The 13268-nt window shown below is 35.3% G+C and overlaps 1 protein-coding gene across 1 annotated transcript in view; it reads right to left on the reverse strand.

Moving 5' to 3' along the window:
- The window catches only part of DPP10 (dipeptidyl peptidase like 10), a 629039-nt gene that overhangs the window by 468973 nt on the left and 146798 nt on the right, over positions 1-13268 (reverse strand). The window contains exon 2 of the mRNA XM_026449363.1: positions 11217-11331. Coding sequence (XP_026305148.1) covers positions 11217-11331 — 115 coding nt within the window. The remainder of the gene's footprint in view (positions 1-11216; positions 11332-13268) is intronic.

The raw sequence follows: 13268 nt of genomic DNA on the forward strand, positions 1-13268 counted from the left end.
TATACATATGTAACAAACCTGCACGTTATGCACATGTACCCTAGAACTTAAAGTATAATAAAAAATAAAATAAAATAAAATAAAAAAAGAAAAAAGAAAAAAAATCTCAAGAGGAAATGAGAAGAGATCAAAGAAGGACACTATAAAAATAAATTAAACACAAAATAAGGCAGCATTGAAGTACTTAAAGAAAACAATAAGTTAAAGGACAAATAGAAAATAAATGGAACAATGAAACAACTAATTCATTTTAAGAAATTAAATGTAAATAAATGTAATTTTCCCTTCAAAAGGCTGCAAATGGCAAAATGGATTTTTAAAATTCACTTACTTTCTTTCTAAAGATGCAATGCATTGTGGGTGAATGATAGAAAATATATTCTTTGCAAACTGTAACCAAGAAAGAGCAGAATTTGTTATGCCCATATCAGAAAAATTAGACTTTAAGTCAAAAATTGTTATAAGAAATGATACTATATATTGAAAAATGGTCATTAAATAGATAAAATAATAACAGATATGTATGAAATAATAGAGGTGCAAATTATACGCTATGGTTTGAGTGACTGCGTTCCCCTTCCAAATTCATATTGAAATGTAATCCCCAAACCAAGAGTATTGAGAAGTGTGAACTTTGAGAGGTAATGATTAGGGCCCTACCATTGTGAATGGAAATAATAGCTTTATAAAACAGCTTGGGATTGAAGGGAAGGCTGTCGTTTCCTTCTGTTCCTTCTGCCATATGAGAATGCAGTGTTCCTTCCCTCTGGAGAGTGCAGCAAAAAGGTGTCATCTTCAAAGCAGAGAACAGCCCCCTCCAGACACCAGTCCTGCCAGAACCTTGATCTTGGACTTTCCGGCTTGCAGAACTGAGAAATAAATTACTATTGTTTATATCACCCAGTCAGTGTTATTTTGTTATAGCAGCACAAATGAACTAGACATTATATGATGTAAACAAGTTTCTAGAAAAACACAAACTACCAAACTTATTCAAGAAGAAATTAAAAACCTGAACAGACCAATAATGAGTAAGTTACAAAATCATGAATCAAAAACCTTCCTAACAATAAAAAGGCTAGAACCAGATGACTTCACTTGTGAATTCTAACATTTAGAATAGTTAACACTCATCCCTCTCAAACTCTTCCCAAAATTGTACAAGAAAAGATTACTTACTATCTCATTCTGTGAGGTTAAAATTACTTTGATATGAAAGCTAGACAAAGATAGCACAAGAAAAGAAACCAACAGATCGATATACCTTATAAATACAGATGCAAAAATCCTTAAAGTATATTAGAAAACTGAATTCTTCAGCATATGAAGAGGCTTATACACCATGAACAAGTGGGTTTTATTCCAGGAGTGTAAGAGTGGCTCAACAAAAGAAAATTAATGTAATACAACATAAAATAGAAAAGGGAGGAAAACAAATGATCATTTCAATTTATTGATAAAATGTATTTGACAATATCCAACACTCCTTGTAAAAATAGTTTAAGAGCTAGAAATAAAAAGAATCTTCCTCAATAATGTAAAGAATCTTTATCTAAACAAACTAAGACTACTCAACGAAGAAAGACTGAAAACTTTCCACCTATGATGGAATAAGATGAGAATAATCACTTTTACCATTGTTATCTAACATTGCACTGCAAATTCTAGCCAGAGTAACTAGACAAGAAAAAGAACTAACAGATAGTCGATTTGGTCATGAAGAAGTAGTTATCTCTGTTCACAAATGGCATGATCCTCTATACATAGAAAATCTCAAAGAATCTACAATAAGCTACTAAACCTAACAGATGATTTCAGCAAAGTTGAAGAATATAAGATTAACACTTAAAAATCAGTTGTGTTTCTGTATACCAACAATGATTAATCAGAAAAGAATATTAAGATTCTATTTACAGTATCATACAGAAAAAAATAATTAGCAATGAACTTAACCAAGTGTAAAAGACTTTTACACTATAAACTAGAAAATGTTGATTTTTGTTTTATTTAAATTATTTCAAGAACGTAAAGACATTCTATATTTATGAGTTGGAACACTAATATTTCTAAGATGGTAATATTACCTAAAGCAAATATAGACTCAATGCAATTACTATTAAAATTCCAACTGACTTTCTTGCAGAAATAAAAAAGCTAATTCTCAAATGTATATGGAACTGTGATGTGCTCTTCATAGCAAAGCAATATATGTATTTTTAAAGTGTAACAGTCACACTTCCAGATTTCAAACACTTCCACAAAGCTGCAGTAATCAAAACAATGCAGTACCAGCATGAGGATAAATATAGAGATGAATGAAGTAAAATTGTAAGCCCAGAAATAACTCATATATCTATAACCAAGAACAATCAACAAGGGTCACACTATCATAATTGGGAAAGAACAATCTCTTCAATAAATGGTGCTTGGTGAAATAATTGTTCACATGCAAAAATTAAAGTTAGACTCCCTAACTCACACGATATAACAAATTAACTCAAAATGGATCAATGACCAATGTAGATAAATTAAAACCATAAACTTATTTTAAAAACTGAAAAGATAGATCTTTGTGACCTTGGATTCAGTAATGTATTCTTAGATATGATATCAAAAGCATAAGCAATGAAAAAATAAGTAAATGAAGAACTTTGTGCACCAAAAGATACTATTATGAAAGTAAAGAGACAAACTACATTATAGAAAAAAGTATATGAAAATATGTTTCTGACAAGAGATTAATATCTAGAATAAAGAACTCCTACAACTCACTATCAGTAAAACCAGCAAGTCCCTTAAAATGGGCAACAGGCTTAAACAGACATATCTTTAAAGAAGATATATAAACGGCCAATAAACACATGAGAAGATGCTCAGTTATTATTGTTAATTATTAGGGAAATGCAAATTAAAACCAAATGAGATACTACTTTGTATCTCTTGAATGCCCATAAATGAAAAAAAAGAGAGAGAGAGAAAAGAACAAGTGTTTGTAAGCATTTGGAGAAACTGGAACACATGAGTATTTCTGTTGGGAACGTAAGATGGTTCAGCTGCTGTGGCAAATAGTTCTTCAGACATTTAAACACAGAATTACCATATGACCTAGCAATTCCATTCCTAGGTATATAACCTCAAAAAACTAAAAACATGGACTCAAACAAATACACACAGGTTCACAGCAGCACAATCTGTGGAACATGCATACAGTGGATTGCTATGAGCCATAAAAAGGAATGAAACACTGTTATAAGTGACTTGGTGGATGCACTTCTAAAACATGAAAAGTGAAAGACATTAGACACTAAAGGTCACATATTATTTGACTCCATTTTTGTGAAATATCTAGAAACAGTAAATCTTCAGAGAAATGAAGTAGATTGGTGATTGCCAGGGGATGAGGGAGTTGGGATATGAGGAGCAACTGCTTCATCCCAAAAGGTAGAGTTTCCTTTTGGGATGATGAAAATGTTTTGGAACTAGATTGGGGACTCTTTTTGACAGAGTTATGCTCTCTTGCCCAGGCTGGAGTGCAGTGGCGTGATCATGGCTCACTACAGCCTCAACTTCTCAGTCTCAAGCAATCCTCCTGCCTCCTGAGCAGCATGTCCCAACACACCTGGCTAATTGTTTTAAAACTCTTAGTCGAGATGGGGTCTCACTATGTGGCCCAGTATGGTTTTGCAGTCCTAGGCTCAAGTGATCCTCCTGCCTTGGCCTCCCCAAGTGCTGGGATTACAGGCATGAGCCACCAACCCCATCATAACTCTCTCTTTTATGGAAACCTGACTTCTCAGAGACCAGGCTATCTAATCATACATTAGAGGCCAGAGTATCACATTTCTAAATCAAATTTCTATTAGGAAGAAGCAGATAACATATATGACAAAATATTAAAGTTGTACAACGACATAATTTTATATAATGTGGTTTAGGATAGAAAATGTGAATTTATATTTTATCATGGGTATTTGAGTTTCTGAAAAATTATGAAACCAGAAATAAAAATACATACAGAATTTACACTTATGATTTTCAACTTCCCACTTCTGTCACTTCCTCCCTTTCTGCCCCTTGTCCAAATTTTTACACCTCCATCCTCAGTTGAATTCTTTCTCTGCTATGCCTTCCCTTTTAGAAATACACAGAATTACTTTACTAATTACAAAGCTCATGGGAAATAAAGGGAAATTTATTTTTCTAAAATATTTTTTGCCCCTATCTTCCATGGGTGCAAGAATATGTCTTAACTTATATTACAAGGATTATGACACATGCCAAAGCCAAAAGTGCCTGAGATAGTGATCCAGCATATCTGACTTCTAGTTGTGTGAAATTAATCAACTTACTTCAACTTGTAAGACTCAAATGAATATTCTAGAATGTAAATAGATGAATAGTATCAATGCAATATTAGTGATGTGAGAAAAAATAAAGTAATACATGTAAAGCACTTAGTACAACATCTGGCAAAAGAAGGCATACATAAATGTTAATAAGTTCTCTTCTGACTCTTGTAAAACTAAACACACTATAATGTAAACCAAATTCATCAGTTATCTGATTGGACACTAACATTATGAGGGTAACTAAGGGAATCAAATATGACTTAAATATATAGAAACTTTAAAAGAAAGACAAAAAAGTAACTACTTTTATTCCATTAATGCCAGAGAAAATTATTTTTTTATTCAATATCAGAGATAACTCTATTTTAAAAGACAACAACAATCCATATTATCCAGGGGGAAACTATTAGAATCTGTCATTGTTTTCTCTGCAGCCTGATTATGCCTGGGTAATGCTACACTGAAATCCGTGTTCAATCTGTGCTTTTCTTGAAAAAAACAAGCAGAGACACATTAGATTATGTCTATCAATACAACACATCTCCTGTCTTAATTCAACAAAATAAACAATTTGCATCTTGGTTGATGCCGATGTTTACAAATAGTGCAAATCTAAAAATGTGGAAAACATTATTTTCCCCTCATAAAGTATAATGGGTATAGTTTAATCATTGCTTTGACATTTTAAAACACAGGTCAGGTGCTTAAATGACACCTATTAAATTATAGATGCCAAAATACTGTTTGCAATATAGTACAACATAACATTTTAACTAACTATACCAGGAGCTGTCATTTTGTTAGAGCAAAATAGTAACTAGAGTGAATTCACTTTGAGTTTTTGCATAACAATAACAGATCAGCTGTCATCAGTTCAATAAAGTCCTTAATTTTGTTAAATGCTTTCTAGGAAATGAGTTTTACGTGTGTGTGTGTGTGTGTGTGTGTGTGTGTGTGTGTGTGTGTGTGCAAGCATATGAATCTTTTTAAAGCCCTCTTTCAAAGGGTCAAGTCTTTTTTTTAATCTAGTGTCTTCACAATAGGAAAAGAGAGAATTCTTTACCTCAACATCATATTTGTTGGCACATAACAAGGCTAGGAGATGAATCCAAGTCAGTCTAATACCAAGGTCAATTTAATCACTCTATCTACTATACTTTCTCCACAAACTAGCTGCTGAAGTCATCCAAAGCTGTTGACCTCAGCTGTGTTATGTAGAAAATTGCTCTACTTCCTTTAAACTGATGTGTTATAAGGGTTAAATGAGATGATCGTGTGCACTGTACATTTAAGTTGATGTAAGAAAGGCATAATTCCTTAAATGCTGCCTTGTAGTCTTTGGTTTCTTTTGTTGATTTTTCTGAATAGGGCTGCCTATGTTTCTCTAATTTCCTTCACTTCCTTAATTCTATGTTTTGACTCAAATGAACTAATTGAGCATAGTTTCATGGATGTAATCCATATCTGATATTAAAGACTTATCTAACCATCAACACCACTGTGGCAGTATCAACCTGTGTAAGTTATTACCCAACATGGCATATGAAATTACTTTAAAATCCTTAATCTTAGAGATACTTCTAGAAGTGAAAATAAAGACATCTCTATCGCAGAACTGAAAAATTACTATCAAATTCTTGTTTAACTGAGATCAAGCCGAGCTTTCATGATTCCTACATCAATGCTTGGTTTCTTTCATACTCTAATAAACTTGCAAAGAACATCCACCATGCATACCTAAAAAGTGTACTAAAGGAATGAATCCCACTATTGTAACAGAGGGTAACTGGGAAGTTTCCAAAAGAAACAAGAGCTAGAGCTAACAATGAAGACCACATTTTGGTGCTTTCCCATTTTATCCTTAGTCAGCCATTACAGATAATCAGTGTGATGATTCTGTCTTGATATTGACTGATTACAGACACAGTCAAAGGGCAACAGGTCATTGTTGCTGAAGAACTGTGAAGTATATACAGTTCTCAGGTGGCTATGTCAATATGGCAGATGGATTAAAGAGCCTGATGACTATCCTATATCAAATGCATTTTGACTCATAAAATATGCACCTTTGTTCTTAAAACAGGCCAAAATTTGTAATTGTATTCTGCACAAAATGTTCTCCCAAGTATAGTCCTTCTCATTCCACATATTAAATGTAAAAATAAGATCGCAAAGTAGATGCATAGCTTTACTAGACTGATTTCCACAACTTTAAGCATGAATGTACTCTCATATATTTGTAGAGTATAATTATTGATCTTATAGTTAACATATTCTCAAAATAAATGTGGATAAATTCTTTTTCTTTAAACAAACTCAACAGAAAAAATAATGTAAGCTTCATCAATACATCTGAATAAGTCCACCCTGTAATTAAAAAAATGGAATGAATAATTTGTTCCTTTCAGAAATACTTATAAAATGAAATACTTGAGTAGCCTATTCTTCAAAAATAGTTAGGACTTCTCTTCACACGGCAATGAAGAGTCTGACAATTTTAGAAATTAAGGCACATGTGTCAAATTACTTCTGTAATAAATTTGCAATCAAACCAAAATTACAATGAACATGTGTTTCTCTGGTTATAGGCGTGCATTCCTTAGTACTTACCTGCAAATTGTTATGCTATTTTGAGTAAAACAGTTTCTAAAACATTTCTTTGACTAAATAACTTTTTGTATGCTTTCATCTTTGAAAACAACCCACTAAATATATGCTCATGGTAGAAAAATCTTAGTGAAAGAGCATTATTATCGTTGGTAGTTGTTATTAATATATTAGACAATAGACACTAGAGTTATAACACACTTCAAGAGATCACTTCACATTCTAGCAAACCAAAGATATCCTCGTCTTCAATGAAACACTGAAGCCATAGAAGTAAGTGACTAGTCCAGGGTTATATAATTATAAAAGCTATATGAATTTATGACTGCCACTCTTTTTTATTTTTTGAGATGGAGTCTCATTCTGTTGCCAGGCTGGAGTGCAGTGGTGCAATCTGGGCTCACTGCAACCTCTGCTTCCCAGGTTCAAGCAATTCTCCTGCCTCAGCCTCCTGAGTAGCTGAGACTAGAGGCGCATGCCACCACGCCTGGCTCATTTTTTGTATTTTTAGTAGAGACAGGGTTTCATCATGTTGGCCAGGATGGTCTCGAACTTCAAACCTCGTGATCCATCCACCTCAGCCTCCTAAAGTGCTGGCATTACAGGCGTCAGCCACGACGTCCGGCTTGACTGCCACTCTTATTAGAAGAGTTGTTCTAGAGACAGGCCTTGTCCTAAAAGTCCCAGTGTCTTGTTGAAATTCCACAATCAGAAGCTTCCCCTCCTGACATAGATTTTTCTACTTGGTTGAAAGTTTCCACCTGCTTGACTGGTTCTACTTAGAAAGCTAGGCCTTGAGAACATATTGGTGGACAGAGGGAAGATCAGAAGGATGATGCTGTATTTTGAATTTCCAGCTGGAGGTTTTCTTTGTGGCTCTGTTTTAGCACAGCTGAGAGAACTCAAGCCTGAGGGTTAGAAGAGAAAGGCTTGGTGCAATTGGAGCACTGCAGCCTGACCACAGACATACATAGCCAGAGACACATGCAAAATCAAGAGGGAACATGGCCTTGATGCATACTCTTGTTCTCACCCCAAAAGTTAAACAAACTCAGATATTTTTCCTGTCTGATGAGAGAGGCAAGACTAGATAATTTCTAAAAATGCTTCCAGGCTGAATACTGAAGTATTGAGCTGCAAACCATTAGTCTTCTGGCCTTATATATTACTCTAACATGTTTGGGTTGAGCCCACCATAAAGGCCATGTGACTGCACTGCCATTTCGCTGGGTCACAACTCAAATTTCTAACCACTGTTGTTACACTTGCCCCCTTCATCAATTTATATAATCTTCTAGGCACTTGATGGCATTGAGTTTACAGAAAGCATAGAACACTCTCTGTATAAAGTAAGGTGTCTGCTTCCTATAGCAGTACCTTTTCCACCCCAGCATAATTATTTACTTTTTTATTTTTATAATGTCCCTACCAATAATAATAGTGAAATCTGAAGACATTTGAACATGTGGTATGTGAAATGCACTTGGTAAACTGTAAATCGAAATAATAATTGTGGCCTGGGGGTGGTGGCTCATGATTGTAATCCCTGCACTTTGGGAGGCCTAGGCAAGAGAATTGTTTGAAACCAGGAGTTGGAGACCAGGCTGGACAACACAGAGAGACCCTATCTCTATAAAAATCAAAACAAAAAGTAACCAGGCATGGTGGTCCCAGCTACTCAGGAGGCTGAGGTGGGAGGATCACTTGAGCTCAGAAGTTCAAGACTGTAGTGAGCCATGATTGTACCACTGCAATCCAGCCTGAGCAACAGAGCGAGACCCCATCTCAAAACAAAACATAAATAAATAAATAAATAAATAAATAAATAAATAAATAAATAAATGCCACTTCTACTTGTATGATTAATATCATATGAAATTAAGTCTGGGTTGGGGGCTGTGGGTGTTCTAAATATGTATATTTTCTAAATGTTTGCATTTGTGTAACTGGGGATTGGAGGTGAAAGACATAAAATAACGAAAGTGCAGGGCCAACTACCGCAGTACCTAGAAGGTGGTAAGAACTCCATATTACCTATGGGATGAATGAATGCATGAATAATTGCACCCTAGAAGACTAACTTCCAGGTTAAATATTTTCCATTTGTCATAACTTCCCATTTGTCGTAACTGAAATTGAAGTCACAAACATGTATATTCCTGAGAGGTTTTATACCTTTTCTGGGAAATATCCTTTATATAACACTACTTGTCATGGTTTCTGGTGGTGAATAAGTACTGAATAATAGCAATAATCAAACGAAAAGCAGTAGCAGTTCTAGGCACTGTGCTAAATAAACCCTTGGAATACATTATTTCGTTTAACCTCCATAATAATACTGCAATGTTGGCACTAAATATTATACTTAAAATGCAGATGAGTAAAGTGAGAGACAAGGTTAAATAACTTGCCAAATTGTACAAAACGAGTATATTACAGAGGCAGAACTCAAACTAAGGTATGTCATGCTTGCTTTTGCTTTAATAAATGAATAAGTGCAGGACAAAATGAACTCAATTATGGTTCATCACTGTGGTTTATACTGGGAAAAATGTAAAAGGGTTGAGCAGAGGAGGCTTAATTTAGTGAGCGGCTAACTCTATATGGCCTTTCTTGTATCAAACTCTCAAGGATGCCAAAGTATCACTATGGCCTCAGTGAGTAACAAGAAAACCTGAGAAAGTGAATCACTGGGCCAAGGATGCTAGAATCAGGATGAAAGAAAAGAGTTCAAGAGGAATACACAGGAATTGTGACATGAATACCTCCATCTGGCTAAGAGCCATCAATAGAAGGCCTCCATATCGACTCATTCATTTTTTATAATTATGTTAAACTTTTTATGTTTAAGTGAAACACCATGTTGAAACTCATCTTCGTGTAACAAAGATTCTTGGCATTGTGCAGCAACTTAGAGCCATCATATTGCTCAATTACATTGTACTGCAGATGTATGAATGAGGCAGTTAAGAAAAGATTTCTGGGGAGAAAGCTGGATAAGCCAACTTTTACCAGGGAATTTTTTCTTTCTTCCTTTCCAATTACCTTTCTCTCCTCCTTCCTCCCTACTATCTCCCTTAATTTCTTTCTCAACCTCTCCACATGTTAACTAATATCTAAAAACTGTATTTTTAGCAGTCTATACATTTCAAAGTTAATATTTTTACAAAGATGGTATATTTCACAAAGTGTCTCACTGGAACAATTGATACTGCCATTTGTATAATTAGTCACCAAAATTACTTGACTAAATGACTCTGAAAAATAGTTATTGTTAATCATATTTTGTACATCAGGAAATAAGTTCAGTGTGCTTAAGGGGCTCATAAAATAAGAAAACTAAGACAAACCTGAAGTGGAAATAAATAACATTCAACAACAGGCTATAATTTTAAAATATCAGTTGATTTTTGGATTCATTCAATCCTATCCCAGAAATGACTATTTTTCATAACACTGTATCATATGTGGGTGTTCAGTCTTTGAGAAAAACAGTTGGGTGGGTGGGTTGCAGCAACATGCCAAATGTATCTGGAAGACAATTGGGGGAGTTTAAAAGTGATCCCCTTATCTCTGCCTTCCTTATTAGTACCTACTAAAGACTAATAAATCTCCTGGGTATTGAAATAGTCCCCAGAAAGAAGCACAATGATAATTTCCATATTAGTATTAAACTCTTTAATCTGAAGAACACAGTCCAAAAATCATTGCAAGCACAATTTGCAAAGGTTCTTCAGATAGGGTAGAAACTTAGAATGTAAAAACTTTGAGGAAAGGAAGGAAAAGAAGGCATAAGAAAGAGATGTCCAAATATAGAGGCTTAGATCACTCTCTTTCGATCTGATCTTCTTTTTCCATCAAATCCTCTCTTCCATTTCCATACAGTTGGGTTATCATCTATACATAGAAACTTCCAGATGCCACACCCTCATCTTCAACCCACAATAAAAGTCAAATGTCTTCTGTATTTATCAAACTAACACATAGTAAGTCTGTAAGTGGCAACAGAGACCAAAAATCTCCTTGGCATTCTCAACTTATATATTTTACATTTTCAGCTTCCCCAAAATATCCTGCATGATATTTGAACTGCAGAATTACTGTGCCATTTGCAAAATGTCTGATTATGCTTTTTTTTTTCCAAATTCCAACCCATGCTAATGTGCCCTAAGATACCACATATTGCTACCCTCTTAAGGCATTTGAATGTGAAATTATCATCCACAATACCATCATAAGAGAGGAATAAAGACAGATTACCTGGGGTTAAGAGGATGACTGACATAGTGATGAGTGAGCATACAACTAAAATCACCAGCAGAGCAATAGCAATTCCCTTCCAGTTTCTCTGTGGAGGGCTGTTACTTCCCAGTTCCTACCGAGATAGAAAAAAAAGTTTCATAATTATACATGCTCCAAGAGAAATGTATTCATAAAGGAATGATTCAGTGCATGGCGCAATCACAGTTTGAAAGCTGATTAGAATCCATTTGCTATTCGGTAGTTCATTTAATTATTCAAAAGTGCACATATTATAAATGGCTATCTTTTGGGGGGCAATCTGATCTCTCTGTGAGATAAACCAGCAGTTTATCTCACTTGCTGCCCAAAATGTAGATGGTGTAAAAATGCATTGACTATAAACACCAGGATGATAGCCAAAATACTCTGCAAAATAATTATGGAAATAGAGTGAGTCCATTTACATTTATTCTTGCTACAATGGGACCTAAAATAAAGATGTAAATACAAATGTTCTTGAAGCACTATGGACTACTTTCTAACTGGATGGGGAAAAGATCAGAAATGGGAAAATCAGGCCGGGCTCACGCCTGTAATCCCAGCACTTTGGGAGGCCAAGAAGGGTGGATTACGAGGTCAGGAGATCGAGTTCATCCTGGCTAACACGGTGAAATCCCGTCTCTACTAAAAATACAAAAAAATTAGCCGGGTGTGGTGGCGGGCGCCTGTAGTCCCAGCCACTTGGGAAGCTGAGGCAGGAGAATGGCGTGAACCCGGGAGGCGGAGCTTGCAGTGAGCTGAGATCGCGCCACTGCACTCCAGCCTGGGTGACAGAGCAAGAATCTGTCTCAAAAAAAAAAAAAAAAAAAAAGAAGAAGAAGAAGAAAGAAAGAAAGAAAGAAATGGGAAAATCATTCAAAATGTCCCTCACTGCAGAGCAGCACACATTTGTTAACCAAACGGGTCTTTTTTAAACAGTTCTCCCACCACTCATAAAAACCAACAGGATGTAGTAACTAAATTAAATGAGTCCTTCTGTATCAGTGGTTAATGACACTTGCTGGGCAACATGCATGATATTGGCAAAAGGTATGGTTGATGAGGAAAATAAACTTGTACATCTCTCACAATGCATGTGGTAAAGCTATTCATTCCTCCAATGATCTGTGCTCTACTGTGTTTGCTAGATATGTGTGGGCATAACTCACCAAAGCAAAGCACAGATCACATTGATTTGAAACGAATGTCAGCTTTTCTGTGCAATAGAGTTTATAAAACACTGAGCTTCTCGTTTTCTTTTTCTTCCTACTCCATTTCCCACCTGCTTTTCATCCTTTCTCAACACAGCCTCTTCATTCAGAAATAGCTAATTGATTGGTGATAAAGGACACAAAACATGAAGGTATCCAGCTCACAACATGTGCACAAATCACCCAAGAAGCCATACAGACAGCAGCTTTGTTTTAAACAAACATAGACAGAATAGCAAACATTTAATAAATTGCACATGAGTTCCAGTGACTCACAGATTAAAACATTGATGCCAATATTCATATAGTTATTTTGGTGTTGAATTGTGCCATAAACCCATCAGATTCAAAGAACTAGACTCTAAATAAATACAAGAAGAAACCATGCATAGGAGGCATTTTGTTGTTTGCTGTTTCCCTTCTCAGAAAAATCACTCTAAGTTAATCTTTCATTCTGATAAACCAAATCCAGGAGAGATCAATTCCACTTTTGCATAAATGACTTGCTCCACACCTCTTTTTCAAATAATGCTTATTATCCAACACTTCTATTCCTCTTGCACTTTAGGATTTTCATCCATATTTTCCACGTAAATCAAGACAATGGGTCCCCCAAATTATCAGCTTTAGAGAAGTGATACAAAGACGATCGATAGTTGTCTTGTGAACATAAACCCTTATCTGGAATGCAACGTTCTTGCAGGCTTCTAGGTGAGTTTCTTTGTCAGAATGTGTGTGCTGTGATGATCAGTGATTCTCTATAATAACACCCAACTTCCAGACTACTCAGAAGGTAGAGTGACAGAACGAGAGAGGTTGC

The sequence above is a fragment of the Piliocolobus tephrosceles genome, chromosome 11 (assembly GCF_002776525.5).
Source record: "Piliocolobus tephrosceles isolate RC106 chromosome 11, ASM277652v3, whole genome shotgun sequence".
NCBI classification, from domain to species: domain Eukaryota; kingdom Metazoa; phylum Chordata; class Mammalia; order Primates; family Cercopithecidae; genus Piliocolobus; species Piliocolobus tephrosceles.